This window comes from Engraulis encrasicolus, chromosome 24 (assembly GCF_034702125.1).
Source record: "Engraulis encrasicolus isolate BLACKSEA-1 chromosome 24, IST_EnEncr_1.0, whole genome shotgun sequence".
Classification (NCBI taxonomy): Eukaryota; Metazoa; Chordata; class Actinopteri; order Clupeiformes; family Engraulidae; genus Engraulis; species Engraulis encrasicolus.
In genome coordinates, this window is record NC_085880.1 from 1421309 (window position 1) to 1448762 (window position 27454).

Sequence of the window (27454 nt, forward strand, 5' to 3'; positions counted from 1 at the left end):
GGGGGCGGGGCAAAGGGACAATCTTTACAGTCACTTCAATGTCTCGGCGATTTGAAATAACACTGACTTGTGACAAGTTTTCAACAAGAACTTGACAAGAAGACAATAACAATAACAAAGACAAAACGGACCACCGTCTAAGTTCACAAATGCTGGCTTTATTCTTGAAATATTGGGCCAGTCCCTCTAAAAAATCCAGAAAAATAAACACATGCTATAACATTAACAGGAATATAATTATATTATTACTACATTGCTGGTGATGGAGTAGTAACGCCAGGTTGAATACTGAATTTAAAAATGATGAAGTGGTGGTCCTGATGTTGTTGGGGTCCTCTATACCATGGAAAAGGTCAACCACTGTTAAAGAAAAAACAAGCATGAACACCAGTCACACTCTTAATGATAAACATTTCAGTGGGGGAGACACTTCTAAATTGTAAACATGGCAGTGGCAATAGTCCCTCTCATACCTGTTGGAAGTCCAGCTCAATGGACCCGGTCTCTTCTGTGTCAATCTTCTTGAAACATTCTAAAAGCACATGAGAAGAACCATGTCAAATACTGTAGACATGCCCAAAATCACCTGATTCAAAATTTGTATGTTTACATTGTACTACTAGAGGTAAGGATATTGTTGCGCTCTAGATGTTAAGAAAAGTAACTAGGTGCGTGGACCCAAAAGAAGTAAGGTATAGGTTGGAGCAGGTTCCCAGGTTCGTCTTTTTTAGTGTGCGAACCTGCTCCAACCTCATACATTGTACTACTAAACATACTTTTCAAAACATTTATGTTCCACAATAATTATTAAGAAGGGTAATCTTACTGAACATCATCTCCAGACGCATGACGCAGCCCACAAAGTTGTCAAAGTCAATCGTCATGTCAGCCTCCCCGTACCGAGCTGCCAGGATCTGGTGAATACTGTTGTTCAGAGTAAAACCTGCCAGAGAAGCGAGACTTTGAAACATCGGCAAACATGTATTCAGCTTTTTGTTTTACCTACGTGATTTTGCTTTTTGGTGCTATACACAGCCTGGTCGAAAAAAAGTCTCACCAAAAAACAGACTAGCACCTTTTACATGACTACTGGATGTGTCTTTTTACAAGGTTGTTAAGAAGCAAGTCATTGCACTAGAGTCGTTCAGGGAGCACAAGACAACTGTTTCTTACATGGATTGGCCACTTAGTCCAGGCCTCAACCTCATTTCTCGAATCTTTGAGATGTACATGTACTAGAAGCCTTTGCACGTTTTTTGGGCTCATACGTCAAGCGGTTCAACCATAGCTAATGATCATAACTGAATTAGTAATTGGTCATTAATGTACTACAATGAATATGCTTCTTAGATAATCTACCAAAAAAAAACATTTAATCCATACAGTAGTGGCATTAGCTGTGGTTGTACCCTGGTGTGTGCTACTATTAAAATGCCATTGACCCTCAAACAATGCAACATCAAATGTGTGCCATAATTACAGCTGAAGGTAGCACAACAACATATTAGTGGGGCCTTTTTTTGGTCACACAGTGTATGTTATGTAATAGAGCACTCTAGTCTTATGCTCTTTTAACCCCTTAATTTGCGCCATACCTCCTGCTTGACTACGATAGTATTACACTACTATGGCAGTTTACAGGGCCTTTAGTAATACACTACGACTTGGTCATTGCCATTCTGGTAACAGCTAATTTATAATGCCGTGTCTTAAGGGGTAAATAGAATGCGTGTTGTCAAAGTGGGCAGCGGCCTAGTGGTTAAGGAGATGGGCTTTATGGTGCATTCTTTTGAAACTCGGTTGTCGGAAACCCAGACCTCTGCCTCGGGAAAGTGCAAAAGAACGGGTGCTCAACTCAGGTTTCCGAAACTCAAACTCGGAGGACTTTTGTGTACTCCGAGTTCGTTTAACATTAGTGTTTTCAGACATTTGTATTGTCCCCAGCTGTTGCAATAGAACGCATTGGCAACGGTTGTCGGGAGAACAACCTTGTGTCTACCGACAGCCGAGTTTCAAAAGAATGAGCCATTAGATCAGAGGGTTGCCGGTTTGAATCCCACCCTTACATAATACACTCCCTACCCCACTCCACAGCTGAAGTGCCCTGGAGCAAGGCATCCAACCCCACATAGCTCTATGGACTGTAACCAAAACCCTGTGAATAACTACAAGTCACTTTGGATAAAAGCATCAGCAAAGTGTAATGTTGTCTGTCAGTGTAATGCTGATGATTATATTTTGATTTACCTTTATTGTCTCTACAGGAGAGAAATTTTGTGTGGACATGAGAAGGTGTGATTTACAATGGACAAACAAAAATTAGACAAGACTTGGGTACCACAGAGGGAACACACAGGAAACATACAGTATATGCTACACAAAGAAAAAAACATGAACATGTTTGCCACTATACCTGCTTCTTTCAAGGCCATCCGCATCTCCGGCGTGCTCATGCACCCTGAGCCGTCCAAGTCGTTCTTTTTATAGATGGTCTGCAGGGTGGGAAACCAGACAAGAGTCATCCATTCATTAGGGTCTCCTCAGTAAAACAAGAACAGGCACGTTGGATTGTTGCTGTCTCAGCTCCACAATGCAAGCGGACAGCTTCAGACATGCTTGTTTTCTCAACCAGCTAAAACAGCAATGTTGTGTAACAGTTCACAGACAACAGTCCTGACTTGGGCGTGAGTCTATTTGTTAGTGGCTGTGAGTGAGTCTCTTACCAGGTAATTCTGGACTTTCTTCCAGAGAGTGGCGAATTCTCCAATGCCGAGTTTTCCATTGCCACTGTCCTACACCAGAGTTAAGGAATCCAGTATTCATTAATTAATTCATTCATTCATTCATTCATTCATTCATTCATTCATTCATTCATTCATTCATTCATTCATTCATTCATTCATGCATTCATTCATTCATTCACACACTCACTCATTCATCCATAATCCATTCCATAATATCCCATATATTCCATGTTCTGTTTTAAAAGGATACGTCCATAAGGTTGACCATTGTTCTGCACGTGTCCAGACTGAACCCATCTGTCTTGATATCACTTCCTGTAGGCAAAAATAAACACATGAAAAGACTTTACTGCCATAGTACCGGTAATAGTACACTTGTTGGATATTACACAGTCTTCAGCAATGCATTACAAGGTGGTCATTGCCACTGTAACAGCATATTTGTAACAGGGGCCACGTCTTGAAAAGTGAATGTGCCCTTTTCAATCCTATATGTTGTATGTAATGTGTGGAAGGTTGACCACTTACTTTTGGCAACAATCTTATTGAAAATTGTCCTCAGTTCTGTTGCGGAGATTTCCATGTCCTGTCAATATGTGAGGAAATGTCATGTTTAAATTATGCAAGTCTTAAAAATATTATTTTTTTAAATTCATCATCAGCATATTCAGCGTCCTTTAAAGGTGCATTGTAGGTATTGAGTAGGTACTGCAACTATACTGGTCATTGTAACCATGCTGCCTATTGCCATATTTTTTGCAGTTTTGTAGCTAAAAATGTCTTGGAAATTCACAATGGTGGACATGAAGAAGTGCACCTTGAACAAATTACAAGTACTTACAGCTCCTGCGAGCTTTGCAAATAATCCCCTAAATCCGGCGTCCACCTCATCTTCAGACACAACGTCCTACAAAAAGACAAGAAAATCACATTAGTATTGGATGTGGCATCTAAAACGCACTTGTCATGTAGGCTAGTGAAGTGACTGCAAATGTAACATGGCTTACATCATCCAGTTGTGCGTCTACAGGGTCATCGCAAGGCCTGTCAATGAGAACATGAAGAAAATACATTTTACAATTTTACAATACAACAATACTCTAGAATTGTCCTAAACATTGTCCTCTTTCTTGCTCCCAGTATTTATATTTTTCAGCCTCCAAAGACAGCCTACAAATGAAGATGATTTAGTTATATGTGAGAAGATGATGGATGGCTAAACAGCGACTACTCCACTCTTAAGTGTTTCTCGCCTACATAAATAATGGAGTAGAAAGGAAAAGGGGTGAGAGAAAAGAGGCAAGCAGAGAGAGAGAGAGAGAGAGAGAGAGAGAGAGAGAGAGAGAGAGAGAGAGAGAAAGAGAGAGAGAGAGAGAGAGAGAGACAGACAGACAGACAGACAGACAGACAGACAGACAGACAGACAGACAGACAGACAGAGAAAGAGGCATAGAGAAAGAAGCATGTATGCATGTAGTATGTATGTATATATGTATGTATGTATGTATGTATGTATGTATGTATGTCTGTGTACGTATGCACTGTATGTGTGTTCTGTCAATAAGTATGTGTGTAGGCTATGTACTGTGTGTACACTAGTATGGATGCATGTATGTACAGTATGTATGTATGTTTGTATGGATGTATGTATGTATGTACTGTATGTTTGCATGTATGCATGTGTATAATTCTTACTGCATCTCTGACTGTTTCTCTGAGAAGACACGAACACAGAAGTCCGCGTTCTGGTGTGGCTCGAAGGTAGAGGGGACGATGAGGTACTCTCCCGGGGGGAGCTTGAAGCGTGTGCTGACCTCGCGCATGTTGATGAAGGTCTCGGAGCGCGCCTTCTGGGCGTGCGTCAGGAAGAAGTTCTTGTCCAAGTGGACCTCTGTCTGACCGTGGAACTACAGTAAACAGAGGCCAAGGATAGCTGTCAATACAGGAACCAAGCACTGGAACTAGCTATGCAGAGCTAGCTAAGGATATTGTTCAATATCGGAACTAAGCAGAGGAACCAAAAAGTATTGTACTTCTCTATTGTTTACTTAAGTCAGCGGATTCCTCCAAAGAGAACCTCACTGAGAAGGAGTGATAGGAAGAATGCTCACCTGAGATGGAACCTGGAAGAACGCAAAGACAAAGACAAAGACAAACGTGAACCAAGATGTATGACACTCAAATATGACAACTATATTCAACCACTGGCAACAATGTCTATTATGTAGGCTACTTTTCATTGTTGATGAGCCAAAAATGTTTTTGTTGAACAATAAAGATTTGTTCTGTTGTGTTGTGTTGTGCTGTGCTTTGTTGTGTTCTGTTCTATTCTATTCTATTTTATTCAATTATATTATTCTATTCTGTTCTATTCTATGTCTATCATTGTATGTGTATCTATGTTAGTGAGTAACTTCACATATTAACTAGGGCTGTAACGATACACTCCACTCACAATTTGGTTCGTATCACGGTTTTTGACCTACGGTTCAGGTTTTAGGTTTTAGGTTTATTTATTTAAGAAAGGGACAGCATATATTGCCAGCATTTAAACAAAAATGCTAAATATACAAGATTGTAGCCAAGAGGCTAATTTCCGTCTTTTGTCCCTTGACAAGATTCAAGATTCAAGATTCAAGATTCAAGATTAGTTTATTACGTCTTATTATAGGTTTGAAACCTATAAAGAGTAAAAATTGTTGTGTTTTTGTGTCCTCAAAAAAGATTAAAAAATAAAAAAATAATAATAAAAAAATAATAATAATAAAAAAATAATAAACAGGTTTGATGTTCCCTAAAAAAACAACAAAGTTAAAACAAAACTAAAAATACACAGTTATTGCACACAGTTGTAAAAAAAGAGAGTCAAAAATACACACACATTAAAAAATATATAATACAAAATACAATTATAAAATACAATACCCAAATAAATTAAACAGCTGCCAGTACTAACTATTTAAGATTATGTTGACATTATTGATTATCTAGTAGCCATAATTTCAACTGTTTACTAAAGGAGTTTAATGTTGGCAGTTCTCTAATTTTACTGGGAATTGTGTTCCAGGTGTGACACGCTCTGCAAGAGAAAACAGCCTGACTAAAAGCGCTCTTTCTAAAAGGGACAGAGCAATCACCCCTGGAACTGGCTCTGGTAGCCCTGTTTATGCTTTTTATGATAAATGACTGTAGAGGAGGAGGGGCCAGGCCATGGAAGATTTTGTAGATTAAAACTGAGTCATTATATTTAACATAGTTATCCCAGTCCAATAATCTATGTTTTCTTAAAATATGACAACGATATGTTCTAGGCTTTCTGTCTAGAATTTTCAGTGCTTATTTGTATAATGTTGTAATGGCTTTTAGTGTTGTGACATTAGCTGATGCTCAACTGGTTAAACAGTAAGACATGTGTGACATGATCATTGCGTTAAAATACAATGTTGCTGACTCAAGGGTTAAATTGTTGCTAATGTGCCAAAAATTTGATAAATGATATTTTATTTTGCCTATAGTTTTTTTAACATGTTGCTTGAAATCAAGACCTACGGTTCGATACACCCCAAGATTGTTAAAATGTATCTTTTTGATAATCATTTATAGGTCGAATATGATAGGTTAGTAATGTAAAAAAAAGTTGAAACATAATAATGATATTGATTTGAAGCTTGGAAACACTATCATATCATATCATGTGCTTGTTTTCTGGACTGAAGGGTAACAGAACGTATCACGATACTGCCTTCTTGCATCACAATGCAGTATCGTGACTGCATAATCTCCGCATATCTCGTGACTATGCGATTTCTCAATTCGATACAATATCGTTACAGCCCTAATATGAACAACACGAAAGCAGCCACTGGCTCTCACCTCGTAGATGGCGTAGCCGATGGTGTGCATGTCCTCTCCGGCCTTCCTCATCTTCCTCCTGTTCTTCTGGATGAGGCCTATCACGATGCTGCAGCCCACCTCGTCATCACCCGGGTCATCATCCTCCTCATTCAGCGTGATCTTGAACTGAGGGTTCATCCAGAAGGTGTCTACGGGGAGAGACCGTAACAGTCATGCAATGGAGATGAGCCTGGTTATCCTCAGATCAGACTTGGTCTGACCAAGAGCATAACAATTAACATTTCCCAAATGGCATGGTTGACCCGCCTCCCTTGGTTTGCTACCGGTTGTTTTCTTCCCGACAAAATGGGAGGAATTCCCAATTTTTCCGGAGCTCAGAAACAATATTTGTATTGCTCCTGGCCTGACTAGAAGCAGCGCTGAAGGTGTTGCGTTACTAGGAGGGCGCGGCCTGGCTCGTAGAAGACGAGGTCAGAACTACGTAGACAAGAATCATTCATTGCCAACCTCCCTATGATTTTACTGTGGATTTCATGTGGGTCTCAAGGTCATGGCATATATGCAAAAGGTATTGCAGTGTTTTCTGTAAGACTAGTGTTATATAGACCAGTGTTTCCCAACCTTTTTTGTCCTGCGTACCCCCTAAGCCATGTTCTCATATGAAGAGTACCCCCCTCATGCATGATCTATATCTATTCTGCTATTACACCCCATGTATTTGTTATAATTACATTTCTCCACGTACCCCCTGAGATGTGCGCATGTACCCCTAGTGGTGCACGTACCCCTGGTTGGGAAACAATGTTAAAGACAATAGAGAGCCTAGGTAGCAACCCCCAGGGGAGGCCACTAATCTCAAAATAAGACTGACTGACCTATGCTAGATGTAGCATCTTTGTAGTGTCTTTTTAGATACCTCATTGGCCCAAACGAGAGACTTGGACTGCCTTGTTCTTGTTTATCATAGACACAAAAAGCTGCCTGCTACAGTAGAAAAGAGAGATATCCTCGGCGCTCCTGCACTATCCAATCTGGTTCATCACGGGAAAGCACTGGTAGATGCAGGGAAAGAAAGGAGTCACCGTAGCTTCTTCAGATGTGGAAGTTTTCCTGTTTTATTGTGCAAGTGCCCCCCCATGCACCTGTCAGGTGCTTCTGAAAGTTTTTTTAAGCACCACCTACCCAGGTCTTCCATATTGACTCTGAAGACGATGTGAGAACGTTGAAACGTTAGTCTTGGCACTTACCCATTAAAACAAGTAAACTTCCATGCTCCGATGACTCCTTTCTTTCCCAGCTGCCTGCTACAGTAGGTGAGTTGTGTTTTTGGGGCTGTCACTGAAAAACTGCACAAGAGTGTCTGCTGTGTGTGTGACATTTACAGTACAGGTCAGGTCACATAGTTAAATGAATCATTACAAGGCAAGTGAACGTTCAACATGTTCAAAAACTTGGCTTGTGCCATGTCAGCACAAAGGCAAAAAAACTTGAGAAAGGCCATACTGGCCGAAATGTTGTTTCAATAAATTCAGCACGATGGACAAGAGTGTGCGGTATCTTCCTCTCAAAAATTGATCTTGCACCCGCTACCTGCACCTTGAAACCTCTGGTGTGCGTTGGTTTCCTCTTCCAAATATAGCAGCACACAGGCTAACAACTCCCTAAGATTGTAAGAGGGTTCAGGCTTGGCTGACAGCACAACATAGTAGTTGCTAACTATGCATGTATACACGCAGTTTCATCATGACATAGACAGCGATAAAAACATGTTGTACGAGAGAGCGAGGGAGAGAGACATTGGTTTGTAAATCACTTTACAATATATCGATTTGTCGTTCAATAGTTACGTGCAGCATCTGGTCAGAGACAATTTAATCCTGGCCAATAGGGGAGCCACATAAAAAGAGGTATGTATACTGTTGCTTTAAGATACATACTATTGCTTTACCTGTAAGTGACATACACTTGATAAGCTGCATAGCACTGCTGTAAGTGTTTCTTCAGTTGAACTCTATAGAACTCACTGTGATACTTAAAGTAACAATAAGCAACATGTATTAAAGTATTTTATTTTTTAATACTGAGGGGTACACTGGCAGGCTTAAGATGAGATCAAGGGGGTATTGGCATAGCCAGGCTGTGCCCTCCTAGTGATGCAACACTTTCAGTGTTGCAACTAGTCAGGTCAAGAGCAATGCAAGTACGTTCTGAGTTCCCGCAAACACAGGAATTCCTCCCACTTTGTCGATAAGCAAACAACCATATGCAAACCAATGGAGGCAGGTCAACCATGCCGTTTGGGAAACGTTAATTGTTATGCTCTTGGTCAGACCAAGTCTCGAAGAGATTTGAACGTCGATGATAATCAGGCTAGCATTGGCATGCTTATGATGCTATGTTGTGGTTGTGGACTTACAGGGGTGGTTCCTGCATCCTCCGGCTGTGGAGCCTTTCCTCCAAGCCCCATCGAACTTGCTGACGCTCCAGTGCTTCAGGTCATCAGAGGTGAGTGTGTCAGGGGTCAGAGTGCAGATCTCTATGCGGGAGTACTTCCTTATGAATTCATTGTACGACATCCTTAACAAACACGGAGAAAGCTCAGTTAATACAAAAGCATTAGAAAACTGATCTGAACATTTAAATGACTAAAATATTTTTACACAGAACTTGCTCACAGTTTAATGACTGGGAATAATAATGACAAATGCGTATTATTGTTTTAATTTCTGCCTTCGGGTGTAAGTGAAATTGGGGTAGTTTCCTTTTCCAATGGTAGTGTCAAACCACAAATTATTTGTGTAGTTTGTTACATTATGAACAACACAAAATACTGATCAACATAAACAGAGTAATAGGGCTTTGAATAAAGAATTAATATATTTTACCAGAATTCTCCATCTTCAGCTCTAGCCTGCACCTTCTCACGCTCTGAATCATCAACGTGGTTCCACTCGGAAGAGCTACAAGAAAAGGCAACAAATGGATGTCTTTAACTTCAAGCCAAAAGCAATAAAAAAAAGGCCTGTGTGTGTGTGTGTGAGTGTGTGTGTGTGTGTGTGTGTGTGTGTGTGTGTGTGTGTGTGTGTGTGTGTGTGTGTGTGTGTGTGTGTGTGTGTGTGTGTGTGTGTGTGTGCGTGCGTGCATGCGTGTGCGTGCATGCGTGCATATGATTGCATATGGGTGTGGGTTTGTGCAGAGATGTGGACTTGTGGCATGTGTCTTGGACTTGAGTCAGACTTGAGTCACAAATTGGTGACTGGATTGGAGACTTGACTTTGCAATATTAGGAATGACTTGTGACTTGACTTGGCTTTGGTATAACTTGGACTTGACTTGGTCAAATGTGTCTTTCTTGTTTGGAAGAACTTGAGACTTACTTGTTACTTGCAAATTACGGTAGTGACTTGGTCCTCTCTCTGGATGTGTGTGTGCGCATAAACATTTGTCCACTATTATTTGTATGTAACCTGTACTGATCCGTGTGTGTGTGTGTTTTCACCTGATTCCAGACACCTCAGAGTACGTCGAGGGTCTGCTTGCGGCAGCTGCTCACCGCTGTTTTGCCCATAGCCAAATTGTTTAACCTTTCTGTTTGTTTGTTTTTTTGATTATTTTCCTTTGCCTGTCCGCCGCTTCCGCTTGTCACATTGTTATTTTACGGGGTTTGGCTGTCACAGTTCTAGGCCTGTAGGCTGCTCTAGTCGGGCCAGCGCCATACAGTAGACTAGTAGTTTGAGTGTGATTATACGGATTTACTCTGTGTGTAGTGGATATCCACACTTATTGTCATTTAATCACTTACATAGCGTAGTGAGCCTATGAGCGTGTGTGTGACTGGTGTTTACCATAGGCCCTTGGTTTCGTGCACGAGTGGTGAACTATTTTATTCTTGACTAGTAAGCCTGCCCGGCTAGCCTGGCTCGGTGAAACCCTTTATCCTGTGGCAGCCAACCCCGTTCTTGAGCATTACTGTTTTTATCCCAGCGGCGCAGGGTTTTAACTATTGATCGCAATTGTATTGATAATTGGAAAATTAACATCTACAGTTCCACTTGGTTACATATGCATCCTATAGCTAAAGCTACTGTATCCCTCATCTTGTCCCTTGTGCTGTGCGTGTTGACAGTACCTGTCACTCCAGGCCCCGGTCCACTCCACCTGGCCCCATGGGTTCCGCATCCTAATCAGCTTCTCTCTCCTGCCTCGATAGCCCACCTGACTCACAGGGGCAAAAGAAAGATGGACAAACACAAAAGCAATAAGCTTTTTTTAAAAAAAAAAAAATAAAAAAAAATGGAGGACAGTTAGAGATGGTGACAGGAAGCAAGTGGTACAGAGATAAGGGGGAATATCGGCAAATGACTCCAGTCGGAATTGAACACCGGTCGGAGGTGTAGTAACTAGTTAAGCCACGGCAGGGCCAGCACTAAGCTTTTTAAATGTAAAAAATAAACTTGTGAGTACATTTGTGAATATACTACATGACTGTGATAAGTGATAATGTTAATATAATATGTGGATATGAACACGCCATGTTTGGCGTGTATGCTATTCTCTGAGTCATCCACGCCCCTTGCCTTCTGCCCCAAATGGACAATCACACAGCACAACAGCCAACACGTGTTGCTAAGCAATGAGTCAGGCAGACAGGGCACTCCATTGCTATTGGGAACGGAAAATGACAAAATGTCCTGACCGGTACACTGCCCGTCCTCCTCTCCTCAGCCAGCAGGGCGGCACATCCTTCCCTCTCTGTGTTTGCACTTGATGTGACTAATGTGATGGTTCCCAAGGCACCATTACTTAACCACAGAGAAATGAAAGCACTCTGTATCCTAACTTGTTGAACCGTCAGTACTTCTTACAGAACCATAATGTACCTCCTTTTTAATATTAAGTGCCTTCTAAGGTATAATGAGGCTGTCTTTGTGGTACAAGAATTACACATCCAGGTGCAAAACTCTACTTTCTAGATGAAAGGACACCAAAAAGATCTTTTGTGATACATGTTGTATTTTAGAAGGTACGTAATTGTTCTGCGGCAAAAAAAACATTCCCCATTGTCGGTGCATCAAGCTTTGGAGTTGTAAGCCTACTTCAATCCACACCCAAAGGGTCATGCTTCCATTTGTGCAATACTCATGAACGGCGTGACGTTTTCCATGTGCGTTACGCCCATTTGTGGGGGAAAACAACACATGCAAGTCAATTGGTGATGCTGGGGATTAATAAACGAAAGATACGGACCTGTAGACTAGCGTTGTTCACGCGCAACATGCCGAAAACGTGTTCCGTTGCCGGTTGTTCAAATAATATAGCCAAACAGCCGTGGCTGAAGCATGGAATGTATTCATTTAGGCTAGCCAATGTAGCATGTAAGTCAATGAGACATTCGGTTTGTTTTCACCCATAAAGGGGCGTAACGCAAATTTAAGAGCAAAGTACCCGGATGACCGTTCATGAGTATAGTAAAGCCATTTGACACACCTCTGCAGCTCCGGTAAGAGAGTAGGCGTGTCCCTTCACCAGCTTCTGATATGTGATGGCCTCTGAGTCAGCAGCGCTGGTGATCTAAAAGGACAGACAACAATGATATTATTATCAAAAAATGAATACAAAGTCATTAAACAAAACAGCCTGTTATAATAGGTCCCTGGAATTTCTTCTATAGCCTTTGTGTTTTACGGCTGCCCCTGTAACGGATGCCAACTAGCAGTGTTTGGCCTAGAATTATAGTAAACCTTCCTCCCAAAGCCTCATTCAGTATCGATAGCACTGAGTTATCGGTCTGGACCTTAAGCTCAGTGGTATCATGCTGTGCCTGCCATGACCGAACTGGAGCGCTCTCTGGTAGGTGGCGGGCTCGAGCCGAGAGCGGTGAACTAGCACAGTTACACCTCAGTTACACCCCTCTAGTGATCACAAAGTGATCGTAATTGTGAAGAAAAGGCATCATCCTAATATGTTTACACTGTGGTGCACACTGCAGAGTAGTCATTTTTCTCTTTTTCACGATTGTGAATACTGTACACTAATAAAATGCATGACCACAAGATAGGCCTACAGTAGGCCTACACATCATCTAATTTGGCACTACATTCCTCAACAGTGTAAAAGATGTATTAATAGTGATCAAAATTGTAATAAAGTAGATGTTAAAGTACTCTTACAGGTGTAATTACAACACTAGTAGTACAACACAAATAGTACTTCTTCTTCTACTTTATACAACTCAGGGGTGCGTTTCTTGAAAGCATAGTTGCTAGCCAATTAGCAACTTGTGTAGTTGCCAATGGGAAATCGCATTGCAAACAACAGAGTAGCTAAGGTAGCAAGCAACTATGGTTTTGAGAAATGCAGCCCTGGGGTGCATTTCTCAAAACCATAGTTGCTGCTAACTACAGTCCCAAGAAAAAGTTTGTACACCCTTTGAAATTTCTTACCTTTCTGTTGAAATTGGTCATAAAACATGGTCTGATCTTCCCGGAAATCACAAGAAGGAACAACCAGAGTCTGCTATAACTAATTCAACCCAAACATTTACAAGTTATCATATTTTCATTGGCCATAAGATGTAAACATTCACAGGACAGCAAGGCATAAGTAAGTACACCCTAGCATTCAATAGGTTTTAACCCTAAGTTAGTCGTAATATCCTCAACCAGGTGGTTCCTGTAGTTGCAGATCAGATTAACAAAACAATCTGGATGTATCTGGTCTCCCTCTTCTTTAGAAAATGCCTCTCGTCAATAAGGTTTGTGGGATGTCTGGAGTGCATAGCTTTCTTGACTTCATGCCATATAATCTCAATTGTTTTTGTCAGGGCTTTGACTGGGCTATTCCAGAATGTGTATTTCATTATTATAAAGCCATTCTAAAGTCGATTTGCTTCTAAAGTATGGGTTGTTGTCACATTTCAGCACCCATACTCTTGTGTGCTTCAACTGTGTGACAGACAGATCTCACTTTTTTTGTAAAATATCTCGATAAACTTCTGAGTTCATTGTTCCACTGATAATAGCAAACTGAAAAGGGCCTGAGGCAGGAAGGTAGCCGCATATAATGATGCTCCCGCCACCATACTCAAAGGTGGAGATGATGTTTTGGTGAAGGTGTGGTTCTCCAGTTCTCCTCCAAACATGACATTGTGTGTTCCCCTGAACAATTCAACTTTGGTTTCAACGTTGGTCTACAGAATGTTTTGCAGTAATTCTATGAAGCATATCAATGCTTTTTTGCAAACCTCAAAGGTGCAGCACTATTTTTTTGGTCAGAAACCCCATTAATTTTAGATTGGCAGAATGAATCCCATTTTTAGCTATTCTTGGTTACATCTCCTCTTCTGAGTATGGTGGCGGGAGCATCATTATATGCGGCTTCCTTGCTGTCTCAGGTCCTTGACAGTTTGCTATTATCAGTGGAACAATGAACTCAAATTTATAGTGATATTTTACAGAGAAAACGTGAGGAAGTATGTCACACAGTTGAAGCACACAAGAGTATGGGTCCTGAAATGTGACAACAATCCATACTTTAGAAGCAAATCGACTTTAGAATGGCTTCATAATAATTAAATACACATTCCGAGATAGCCCAGTCAAAGCCCTGACAAAAACAATTGAGATTATATGGCATGAAGTCAAGAAAGCTATGCACTCCAGACATCCCACAAACCTTGCTGACGAGAGGCAGTTCTCTAAAGAAGAGAGAGACAAGATACAAACAGATTGTTTTGTTAATCTGATCTGCAACTACAGGACAAGTCTGGCTGATGATATTGCAACTAACTGAGGGTTAAAACCTACTTAATGCCAGGGTGTACTTACTTGTGCCCTGCTGTCCTGTGAATGTTATGGCCTTATGACCAATAAAAATATCATAACATGTAAATGTTTGGGTGGAATTAATTAAAGCAGACTCTGATTGTTCCTTCTTGAGATTTCCGGGAAGATCAGACCATGTTTTATGATCAATTTTGACAGAAATGTAAGACATTTCAAAGGGTGTACAAACTTTTTCTTGGGACTGTATGTTAGCTATGCAATGTTTGCAATGCAATTTCCCATTGGCAACTACTTATCTTGCTAACTGGCTAACAGCTACGCTTTCGAGAAACACAAGCCTGGTGGCGATGATATCTTACATCTATGGAGCAGCCCAGCAGTGCGCCTGACTCCAGGGCCTTGCGTATGATCTGGAAGAGGTTGGCCGGTGCCTCCCTCAGGTCGTACTGCTCCGCTATGCCTCCAGTGAAGTCCTCAAAACCCTCCGTGGTGGAGCCTCCAGACAGGGCCTCGTAGCAGCCATTCACCCTGCGGAAGAGCCACATTTTTATTGTACAGTAGCTTATGTGTAGTAGTCAGTGATTGTATCAAAGTGTTTTATAATACATGTTTTATATAGTGTTGTAAGCACCTACTGAGCTGCTTCACATCTCATTATTCTGTATACAAGAAAGGATTTCTATTCTATTCTATTCTATTCTATTCTAACAAGATTGTTTACAAAAGCCTGTGATTACGTAGCAGCAACAATGCTGCCCCACTAAGGCAGGGTGTAGTAACTGCATGAACACTGACAACGAGGAAAATACCTTGAAAGTTATCATAGGACTTCGTCCAACATGTTATAGGTATAATAAGAGTGGTTATACTGTGTGTGTGTGTGTGTTTGTGTGTGTTTGTGTGTGTGTGTGTGTGTGTGTGTGTGTGTGTGTGTGTGTGTGTGTGTGTGTGTGTGTGTGTGTGTGTGTGTGTGTGTGTGTGTGTGTGTGTGTATTGCATGTATTTAACAATAGATTTAGTCACAAAGACCATGTAGGTTTTGTAAAGTTATTGTCAGTCTGAACTCAGTTCTGTAGACATAAGTAGAGCCTTTTTTTCTTAGTAGGGACGATTAGTTAACCTAAGTGCTAGACAACCAGAAAGGTCAACATACGTTGTAGGCATGACAGAGGGCAAGACAGAGGGAAGTCATTTGCCCAACCCTTACAATCTGTGATATCAGTGATCCTCAACTGTGATTTGTCAGATGACTAAATGCCTGCCCTCAAAGTGACAGAACATGCAATTAAACCTAAGGGGAAACGCCTGCAAATAGGTAATTAATCGTTAGCCATGCAATAAACTCATTAATCATGCTCACGTGAACTTTGCCTGCACGCTGAGGTCACTTGCTGCAATATGGGCTCCTGAGGCCCCATATGGGATCAGGTGTGGAAGCCATAACATTTGGCATTAGCCTTCTGTAACAGGGCACTAAACTGGTCTATATCAACTCACTTGGCATAGGCTTTCTCCAACAGGGTCTATATCAACTCACTTGGCATAGGCTTTCTCCAACAGGGCGCTCCAGAACTCTGAGCCGGTCTCCGAGTGAACAAACAGCAGCTCTCCATCTCTGGCAGGCAGACGGTCGTCAATCACCACGTCCACCCATTCCCCATACTGCCAGAACTGTGGAATCAACAGGAACTCTGGTAATTACATTGGACATGCTTAAGAGAACAGTCTAGAATGTTAATCCTGACCTCGGAACTCTGGACAAGTGTAAACAAATTCATCTTCTGCTGGGTTCTCCCACATGAAAGTCAGACGCTGCCCACAACACGAAGCCCAATGAAGGAATGTGCTGCCGGTATGCAGAATACGCATGTGGGTGTAATTACAACTATGCCTTAACATCAAATGACTACCAGAACAAAAACATGACTGACAGAACAGACTTCAAATAAGTGTTTTTTAATCCATTTCCAGCTCCAGCTTTTGCTTAATATGATGAGCTAGCAATTTCCCAGCCTTGTCATCTGACTCAAAATAGGTCTGTCTGGCCTTGAATAAAATAAATTCCATGTTTTCAGATAAGATGTTGTTACCAGCTCCAGTTTTTAATGCATTTAAATCATTGAATCCATTAAAAACTGGAGCGGGAAAATAGGAGTGTTTGAATATGGGGCGGTGCTCTCTAGACTACAGTAGAACCACTGGGGGAAAATAAACCAGCACATGACACAAAAGCATCACGCCGCCTCTTCCTCTGCAGAGCAGTGCAAACAGTGGTGTTCCCCCATTCTGTGAGTCAGACGGCCTTCCTATTCCAGCGAATACTTTCCCTTGTTTTGGCCACACCCAGGAATAGGGCTTCACATCTGCGGACAATATTGGTGGTGGTGCAGCCTTTCCAAGAGAGGGGAATGTTAGTGTTTTGTTCCAGCATGTGTGGGTGTGTGGGTGTGTGAGTGAGAGAGTGAGTGAGTGAGTGAGTGAGTGAGTGAGTGAGTGAGTGAGTGAGTGAGTGAGTGAGTGAGTGAGTGAGTGAGTGAGTGAGCGAGAGAGAGAGAGAGAGAGAGAGAGAGAGAGAGAGAGAGAGAGAGAGAGAGAGAGAGAGAGACCGCACATGTGCACGTGTGTGTGTGTGTGTGTGTGTGTGTGAGAGAGAGAGAGAGAGAGAGAGAGAGAGAGAGAGAGAGAGAGAGAGAGAGAGAGAGAGAGAGAGAGAGAGAGAGAGCGAGAGAGAGAGACAGAGACAGAGACAGAGACAGAGAGTGCGCCCTCTGCGTGCGTGCGTGCGTGCGTGCGTGTGTACATGCTTGCGTGCGTGCCTGTCTGTCTGTCTGTCTGCCTGCGTGTCTGTGTGTTCACCTCTCCCCCATGCCAACAGTTTTTAGCGAGCTGGGCAAGTAATGACAAAAGAATGCCATTGCAGGAGAGTTGAGTAATCTCACTGGCAAGCCCTGAATGAAAACGCAGACAAATGAGGGAGGTGTCATCTGGCCCCTCTCGTTACTCTGCAAGGCCGATTGCTATTCACACTGCTATTACCACCTTGTCATTATCAGAAACAGCAGTGACACCGTGCAGCCAAAGTTGAAAAAGCCCTACCAAACATGCCACCAAAGCACTGAAAAACACTACGCAAATCCTGTCAGTGGACATATTTTTCTAACTCAAAGATCTCTTACAGACTTCCTCAGTTCTTGTTACTCTGTATGGCCACCTCTGTTACAACCTGTAACTTAATTATAGTATCATAAACAGCAATGTCAACACGCAACCAAACCGTACTGATAAATGCTGTGCACATTCAAGATTCGTATACCTGAAAGTGGAATATGCCAGCGTAGTCATCCCCAAAACCTTGGTCAGATGGCACAACCCTCGCACAGACATCCTGATTCAGAGTGAGGGACGCGATAGCAGCCAGAAGCCAGCAGTCACCTGTGGGAACGAGGGCAGTAGAAAATATTAGAGTTGGCAATCTCATAAAATGTGATAAAATATTAGGATGCGATATTGTTGAAAACATTCAGTGTGTGGTAAGTGAAGTATAATGTCATGTAGAAGTAATTTACTGTTATGCAATAATCATGGACACGTACATAAAATGTGATCAGAGAATCTACCAAGCATCAGTTAAAAATGCGAAATTTTGCTTGCTTATGCCTTGTGATTAAAAAGTGGAAACAGCTTCTGGTCATCAAACATCTAAAGAGCACTCTGTCTGGTCTGTGGAGTCACAAACAAAGCTCTCTTTCACTGTCAAAGAATCTTCGTTTCCCATAGCTTGCTCCTTGTGAGCCTGAGTGCCTGTGCAAATAAATTGCAGTCCTCACGCCATGATTTCCAAAGTGACTGCCAGCCATGCTGTCTTTTGTTCACAGAGCAATCACACTTACTCTTCTTGACAGGAAGATGGACCATACACTACATATACGACACACTCAGTGAAACCTCTGTGAGATGCGTTAAGTGTCACTTTGCTTACTAAGGGTACTGCATGTCATTGTCTCATTAAAGGTTAAAGACTCATTATGTGAAATTTCCAAATCAGCAGTTTTACTGTAAAAGGCAGTTTGAGAAAAGCATGAGTTGTAGGGTGATTGACAGTTGTCATCTTACTGTAGCTGTCTCCCACCTTCTCAGATATTTACAGTAGTCCTTCGTGCTTATCCACCTGTCATGCACGCACGCAGCAGAAATGAACTCTCCTTTTCCCCTCGATTTGACTAGTTTCTCTACACACCCATAGGGGGTCCGAGCAGAAACCAGTCCATATAATCTCTCCTTAAATTATCCTAGGTAAATAACAGTACAACACTCACTCACGCTGTATGACTTCCAACGTGTCATGCTGTCGATTGTTCACAGTGCAATCATATTTACACTTGACAGCAGTAAGACGCACCACATACTATAAGCTCCACTAGTCCTCCACAGCAACATGCAAACATGTCAGAAGGATTCACACATTTCTCAATGAAGGTGCTGCATGTCAATGTCTCATTAAAAGCTAAAGCTAAAGGATCATTACATGAGATGTTGAGTCCAACAACAGGGCTGAGTCAAAATGTACAGAGCTTCTGGTCATGAAACCTTTCAAGAGCACTTTGTCTCATGTCTTAACCATGAGATTTAACAGTTGTCATGATAAGTTGTCATGGTTTGCTCCTGACTAGTTTACGCCTGTGCAAATAGCCTGTGCAAATTGACTCATGACATGATTTCCAACAAGTCAGTCATGTTTCAGAATGAAGTCCAGTGGGAGTGCTTCCTGGGACTGGCTAGTTTTTAAGATGGTGCTCTTTGGTGACAGGCTTGGTTGATTTCAAAAAAAGTTTTAGGAATACCAAGGCACTCATCTTCTTTGTAATTAAAATGCCTTTATTTTGTTGGGCATAGCATGATTAAAATACTTCGAAGTATTTTAATCATGCTATGCCCAACAAAATAAAGGCATTTTAATTACAAAGAAGATGAGTGCCTTGGTATTGCTAAAACTTTTTTTTAAGTCAGTCATGTTGCTGCCGTTTTTACTGTACAATCAGACTTCAGTAAGATACAGTATGGGCCACAGTGGCCAGCTGTGGCCTACTTGTTAGAGAGGTGGTCTTAAGATCAGAGAGTTGCAGGTCTGAATCCCACGCTTTAAAAAAAATGCCACAAAATATTTAGGAGCATTTTGAATAAACAGTTTGGGAGTGTTGCGGATATGAATTATTTCCTTTGAATCCCACTCTTATCTCTCCCTACTTCTACATCCATGGCCCAAGTGCCTTTGATCAAGGCATCTAACCCCACATTGCTCCAGGGCTGTTAACCAATACCCTGTAAATAATGAACAAGTGGCTTTTGGACAGTGTCTTCTAAGTAATGCAATGTAATAAAAATAAAATGACCCACTCTGGTCTTCTGGAGTGCCATACACAGCATGTCACAGAGAGCCGCCCTCCCACTTTGCTCACTGCACTGAGGGCGGTGCATGTTAAATAAACAGACTCATTATGTGAGCTGGCAAGAACATCGCTATGAAAAACCACATGGTCTGGCATGTTGGTCTCATTCAGTACTGCTGCTGTGGGGTGCCTCTGAGTGAATCACACGCAAGCTTCTGATTCATACTGTAGGGTTTTTTTTAAAACTTTGCCTAACACTGTAAAACCACTCATCTCACAGATGTTTTTTCGCAGTTCTGGTCTATTGCTAGAACTCCTTGCAAAATCCTCGCTTGGGAAGCCTGCTTAGAAAATGACACCATTTTGTTTTTTGTGTGACATCTAATAGAACACAGGTGTATAAAATAGATGTAGAAGTGAAAGCAAAGTAAAACATGCACATTAGGTACTCATTAGGTACTATCAAATAACTGGTGTTAACGACTATGTAATTAGTAATATCACATAGTGTTGCACTTACACCATGAATGTACATGTGCTGCTACTTCTACTTCACACACCTGTAATGGTGTTCTTGGAAAGCTGGATCTGTCCAGCAGGTTGAGCCGAGGTTGTTTACCCACAATGCAAATGTGAATTATCTTGCTCAACGCCCACACATGGGCTGGGCACTTGATCCTCAACATTCTCATGCACAAGTCACTGACTTTGAAGATAATCTGCCGGGTATGCAGGAAGACAGGCAGGCAGGCATCAGCAGTGGCTCTACCTATTTGGGGGCCCTGGGCAAAATATAATCATTGGGCCCCATCTTGAGTTACATTTATGTGGTAGTCAGACTACATTTATTAACATTTATGGTTAACACCTCTAGGGGGAGCTACCTACCTATACTAAGGCAAGTGCTTATGGGAACATATATAAGTTAGTGCAGAGAAGAAGAAGGTATTCACTATTCACTAGTAAGATCAAGCCACGGGCTAGAGACACGTTAGGTTGTTGTCTGTAATGTGTGAGTGAAACATTAAACGGCACGAAGCCAAATGAGACAACCTTTCAAGTGTGATGATTGCTACAGCCACCGTAGGATATCACACAATTGGCGACGAGGATTTCAAGGATTGAAACTCCCAGATGAGTGAAGGTGCGAGCTCCGAGGAAAACCGCGGTTCCAACTCACGAGAGGAAAGCGTTTCCCCACCGCGCCGAGTTCCACCACCCCCACCGCCGCGGCAAGAAGGGCAAGTTGGGCAAGTAGGACAAGGGCAAGTGCAAGTAAAGATGGCAGCCGTAATCGGATCGGTAACCCCTTTTGATAATGCAACTCAGTCTTGGGAAGAATATAATGAAATGTTGGACTTTTTCTTCGAAGCTAATGACATAAAAGAGCCAGAAAAACGAAAGGCTGTACTTTTAAGTAGCGTTGGTGCAACTACTTATAGCTTGCTGAGGAATTTAGTCAGTCCAGATTTGCCGAAAGCAAAAACGTATGACGAGCTAACTGCTGAGCTCAAGAAGCACTACAACCCCACACCGAGTGAGATTGTGCAAAGATTTAAATTTAATTCACGCATACGGAAGAGCAGTGAGTCAATAGCTGAGTATGTGGCTGAATTGAGGAAAATAGCACTGCATTGTGACTACAAAGATTCATTGTCTGAAATGTTACGAGACAGATTAGTGTGCGGAGTGAATGATGACCGTATGCAACGGAGACTTTTGTCTGAAACAAAACTAACTTTTGAAAAGGCTTTGGAAGTGTGCCAGGCTATTGAAACAGCGTCGAAAGATGTGAGAGAGATGCAAGGAAAGCTAGCTGAGGACTCAGCACTGCATGCACGTGTGCCTAAAACTCACGTAGGTGTCCACGCAGTATCTGACAAAATGCAACGCAAATTCTCCAGTTGTTATCGCTGCAAAGGCCAGCACAATGCCGCAGAATGCAAGTTTGCCACTGAACTGTGTCATAATTGTGGCAAGAGGGGGCATATAAAGAAGGCTTGTAGATCGAAGGCGGGGAATTCTCATGTGCAAAAGGCAACGTTCAAGGGACAAAAAGGCGAAAGCAAGGGCCCAGGAAAGGAACAGCGAGCGAATCAACTTAGAGGGGAGGGAGAAAGTGATACAGAGGACACAAGTTTTCACACAATTTACAACATGTCAGAAGAGCTGACCAAGGTAGCGCCTATCAAACGCATCATGAATGTGAATGGAATGAAAGTAACATTTGAAGTTGATACAGGCTGTGGAGTAACCATACTAAGCAAACAGCAATACACACAACTGTGGAAGAAAACAGACACCACAGAATTAAAGCCCTGCTCGCTAAAATTAAAAACATACACAGGAGAAAAATTAGGAGTACTGGGAATAGCACAAGTGAAAGTGCAGCATGAAAACAAAGAAAAGAACTTACCTGTAGTAGTAGTGGGAGGAGAAGGACCAAATCTACTAGGGCGAAGTTGGCTACAAGAACTGTCCATGATGAACGAGATCGTGAACAAGGTTGAATTACAGCCCAAGTTGCAGCTCGAGGGGATCCTCGAACGACACGCTGAGGTGTTCAAAGAAGGGTTAGGACAGCTCAAAGGTGTCACAGCAAAGATTAATGTGGACAGGGAGGCTCAACCACGATTCTGTAAACCCCGACCTGTACCCTATGCAGTCAAGCCACTGGTCGAAAGTGAGCTACAGAGGCTCCTGGATGACAAGATAATCGAGCCAGTGCAGGTTGCAGAGTGGGCCGCGCCCATAGTCCCAGTGCGAAAGCCGGATGGCTCCATTCGAATATGTGGAGATTATAAACTCACTGTCAATAGAGCATCGCGGGTGGATCAGTATCCGATTCCCAAAGTGGAGGACCTCTTCGCACAGCTGAACGGGGGGCAACACTTCACGAAACTTGACATGAGTCATGCATACCAACAGATTGTCTTAAATGAAGAATCGCGAAAGTATGTAACCATCAATACACACAAAGGCTTGTATACCTACACACGCTTACCATTTGGAGTAGCTTCCAGTCCTGCTATATTCCAGAGAACCATTGAGGGCATCTTAGGGGGCATTCCAAATGTTGCCATTTATTTGGATGACATACTTTGCACAGGTCCAAATGAACAGGAACACCTGAAAACGGTGCAGGAAGTACTTCAGAGGTTGGAGAAAAGCGGCCTGAGGTTGAAAAGAAGCAAGTGTGAGTTCATGGGAAAAGAGGTGACATTCCTAGGCCACAAGATCAACGCCAGTGGTCTACACCCTCTGACAGAGAAAGTGGAAGCCATTGCGGAGGCGCCCGAGCCACAAAATGTTAGTGAGTTAAAAGCTTACCTTGGCTTGTTGAACTACTACCATAGGTTCCTCCCAAAGCTCTCCACGCTGCTAGCGCCGCTACATACCCTGCTCAGGAAAGAAGAGAAATGGTCATGGGGGGCCGAGCAGCAGAAAGCATTTGAAGAGTCCAAATTGCTACTTCAGTCCTGTAGTGTGTTAGTACACTATGACTCAAAACAAGCCTCTCATCTTAGCGTGTGACGCTTCACCCTACGGTGTGGGAGCCGTACTCTCTCATCGTATGGCAGATGGCTCAGAGAGACCCATAGGGTTCGTCTCAAGAACTCTCAGTGCAGCTGAGAAGAACTACTCCCAGTTAGACAAGGAAGGCCTTGGGGTCGTTTTCGGAGTGAAAAAGTTCCATAAATACCTCTATGGGAGACAGTTCGCAATAGTGACTGATCATAAGCCACTAATCTCAAAATTCAGTGAAATGAGAGCCATACCCCAGATGACATCTCCACAGATTCAGAGATGGGCAGTCACATTAGCAGCGTATGAGTACACCATCATCCACAAGGCGGGCCGAGAACATACCAACGCGGACGCATTCAGTAGGCTACCCTTGGATAGAAGGAGAGAAAGCACGCCTGAGGAGGAGGAGAGAGTGCTGTTGTTTGAGGACATCGGCGTGCCACTGGTGAACGCACAGCAAATAAAGAAGTGGACGGACAAAGACCCTGTACTAGCAAGAGTGCGCGAATACATCTTGCGAGGCTGGCCAAAGGTGAACAGTCCTGAGTTCATTCCCTACGTCCGACGCCAGGATGAGCTCAGTACCCAAGAAGGATGTATCCTGTGGGGAGGACGCGTTGTCATTCCACCACCTGGACACAAATCCTTACTCAAGCAACTACACCAAGCACACCCTGGTATGACCCGAATGAAAGGGTTGGCAAGAAGTTACCTGTGGTGGCCAAACATCGATGCAGAGATGGAGGCGCTTGTGAAAAATTGTCTGATCTGCCAGGAGAACCGTAACAATCCTCCAGTAGCCCCATTACACCCTTGGGAAGTTCCGGATGGACCATGGAGGAGAATCCACATCGACTATGCGGGTCCATGGATGGGAAGAATGTTCCTGATCATAGTGGATGCGTACTCAAAGTGGATCGACGCATATTCTGTGAGTAACTCAACATCTACTGTTACCATAGAATGCCTGAGAAAGAGCTTTAGTCAACAAGGCTTACCAGAGATCATAGTTTCTGATAACGGTACCTGTTTTACGAGTGAACAGTTCCAAGAGTTTGCTGAGAAGAATGGCATACGTCATATCACGACTGCGCCATACCACCCTTCTTCTAACGGCTTAGCCGAGAGGGCCGTGCAGACGTTCAAGTCACTCATGAAGAAAATGACAGGAGACTCTATTGAAACTAGAATGTCCAGAGCTCTGTTCAGCTATCGCATAACACCCCAATCTACAACTGGCAAGTCACCAGCCGAGCTGTTGTGTGGTAGAAAGCTGAGGTCAACTCTTGACTTAATTCATCCAGACTTTACAAAAAGAGTTCATGACAAACAAGAAAAACAAAAGAGTTATCATGACATGCATGCTCGAGTGAGAATACTTGGAGAGGGAGACTTGGTCTACACTCGCAACTTTGGATCAGGACCAGCCTGGGTACCAGGAGAAATAACAGAGAAAACAGGCCCTGTGTCATTCCAAGTTACCTTAGGTAATGGACAAGTTGTGAGGCGACACATTGATCAAGTGCGTGGCAGAAGCTGCACCCCACCAGCGACGACACCGGAGGTGTTGCCTGACACCTCGCCTGAGGACGACGTCGTTGAACCACCACTTCAGGTAGCACCTGAGGTAGCGGTCTCCACCGATTCTACTGACCGCAGCACTGCAGCAGAAGTGACTGTGGAGCAGCCTGAGTCTTCACCTGCAGTTGATTCGCCAGCTGTGAGAAGATCTCAGCGTACCAGAAAAGCTCCAGAGTACTTAAAAGACTTTACTCATAGTTAGAAGTGAGTTCCCCAGCAAAAGGACAAGAATGCGTCCTGGAACATCACAGGGAGGAGGCAGTCTACCCGAATCCCTAGTTAGAGTGTTTTGTGTTGTATGTGTTTTGAAAAAAAAAAAAGAAAGAAAGAAAATATGTATGACACATGTGTTTAAGAAATTATAGTGAGTAACTGATAGTTAAGGGTTAACTAAGGGTTCCAGGATATTAAGTGAAAATGTCTAGTGTAATTGCTATTGAGAGTAATTAAATAGTTTTAATCTAGAGGGGAGGGATGTGGTAGTCAGACTACATTTATTAACATTTATGGTTAACACCTCTAGGGGGAGCTACCTACCTATAGTAATGCAAGTGCTTATGGGAACCTATATAAGTGAGTGCAGAGAAGAAGAAGGTATTCTATTCATTAGTCAAGATCAAGCCACGGGCTAGAGACACGTTAGGTTGTTGTCTGTAATGTGTGAGTGAAACATTAAACGGCACGAAGCCAAATGAGACAACCTTTCAAGTGTGATGATTGCTACAGCCACCGTAGGATATCACAATTTACCAAAGGAGTGTTGACGGTTGGGGCCCCATACAGAGAGGCAGGTAGTGGGGCCCTTGACAATTGCCTAGTCTGCACATGGGGAAGACCAGCTCTGGCAGGCAGAGGGAACCACCATGGCAAACACGCAAACGACAAAAACATCTCATCAGCACACACAATTACAGACAGACTGGATGAAAGCCACCACAGCAATGCCAAGAAAGCGCACTACAGATTGCATACCGTAATAATACAGGCCAGTGGTAACCAATGCCTGTCTGTGCACACAACAGAATTGTCTCTCCTAAATGGCATATGTGATTCGGATGCCATGTGAAACATACTGAGCAAACACTTGAACAAAAAAGAGTAAACCGTTTAGAGAGGGAGAGGCAGGTGAGCCTGATACCACACCCAGACACTTTAAACACTCCTTCAATGTATAAATAATATGGTGGTCCTGTTGGCACAAGTGCAGTCACACTTGACAGTCATTTTTGTACATACAGCATAGTGTAACAGGTTTGTGAATGGGACTTTTTTCCCTAACTGGTGGTAACACACTGTGCCATATTTTGCACTCTTTTTTATTTATTGTTACTGAAAGCAGATGTGCAGTGCAAAACTGGTCCCATGACCTGACGTATCAATGAGCTCACAGTGTACCAACTGTGCAGAATAGAAATCATTAGAAACAATAGAAAGCAGGATTAGGCCAACTAGTAGTGCCTTTTTTCTTTTACAGTTCCCTCCAATATAGCAAATGATGAGATGGATGCAGACTTAGTACTGCATTTTGAGCTCTTACCCAAGGCTCCCTGGCAAATGTCTGTACGTGTGGCTCCTCCAACTATAAACTCAGGGCTGGACGTCAGTTCCTACAAAAAGCAAATAATATACAGGTTTTGCCAGTTGACTTTCGGATCTCGGATGTTTGCAATGAGACATGTTTATATAGATGAGTTCACAGTGTAACATGTTTGACAGTTTGATGGAATCTTTGTTTGACAAGAAAGAAAACACTGCATTGGTTCCAGTGAAATAACGAACCAATGAGTCATCCTTTTCTGTATTACACAATAAGCCAATATGCGAATCACATTTCACTGACTGGCTAACATGTCAAACTTTAAGAACAATCGGACCACGCCCACTTAAAAACTTATCCTACTTGCAGCAACAGCCAGAAGAATGGCTTTTTTCAAGAAACATACATTTCACGAAGTAAACAACAGATGCCCTAAGACATACCCCGGGTCTTTTCCACTGCACGCCTCTGGTTTTGGATGAGCGAGGTCCCAGCTCATTGAACCCGAGGGATTCAGGTGCGGCCGGAAAGGTAGGGTCGCAGAAGAGTTGTCCGCGGCTCAGGCACTGGCTCCGGAGCGACTCGAAGTCCTGGTTCAGGTATTTCGACGCGTTGGCGTTGGTACCAAAGCCTGCGGCCAGTGCCCTCTTCTTGGCCAATGTGGATGCTACCCCAGACATGGTGCTTTTTCCCTTAGGTTCGCTGTCCCACCTCGGCTGCCTCTGTTCAAGCTAGGCTGAGGAAGAAAACGCAGTTCTTGTTGGGGTGGAAAGTTTTCCCATTCCTCCGCCTCTACTACTTTTCGCCCACTTCCAGGCGTGGTTTGGCATAGTTTTCTCCCCAGCCAAAGTTGCGCGTGTGTGCAGCTCACTATTGGCTTCAAAATACTTAATATTTTACACATTTGAAGAGTGAAACATAAGTAATGGATCGAGCGCGATTAAAGCACCCTGTTGTTGTCAGATTTTTTTTTTACCATTACGCATGAGGGAAATAAAGCACATCATTTCCAAAACATTATGTAGCCTATTTGCTATT

General features: G+C 42.8%; 1 protein-coding gene across 1 annotated transcript; it reads right to left on the reverse strand.

Annotated features, from left to right (window-relative positions):
• Positions 1-147: 147 nt before the first annotated feature.
• LOC134441543 (calpain-2 catalytic subunit-like) lies at positions 148-27215 on the reverse strand. The gene is made up of 21 exons (XM_063191903.1): positions 26860-27215; positions 26417-26486; positions 17697-17815; positions 15921-16054; positions 14743-14911; positions 12087-12170; positions 10729-10814; positions 9485-9559; positions 9016-9176; positions 6618-6787; positions 4856-4867; positions 4440-4651; positions 3752-3788; positions 3586-3651; positions 3273-3330; positions 2995-3059; positions 2724-2792; positions 2414-2492; positions 827-943; positions 474-532; positions 148-360 (listed from the first exon to the last, which is right to left on the reverse strand). Exons 1-21 carry the CDS (start codon positions 27094-27096, stop codon positions 337-339), a joined length of 2103 nt encoding a protein of 700 aa, XP_063047973.1. The 5' UTR covers positions 27097-27215; the 3' UTR covers positions 148-336.
• Positions 27216-27454: the final 239 nt, after the last annotated feature.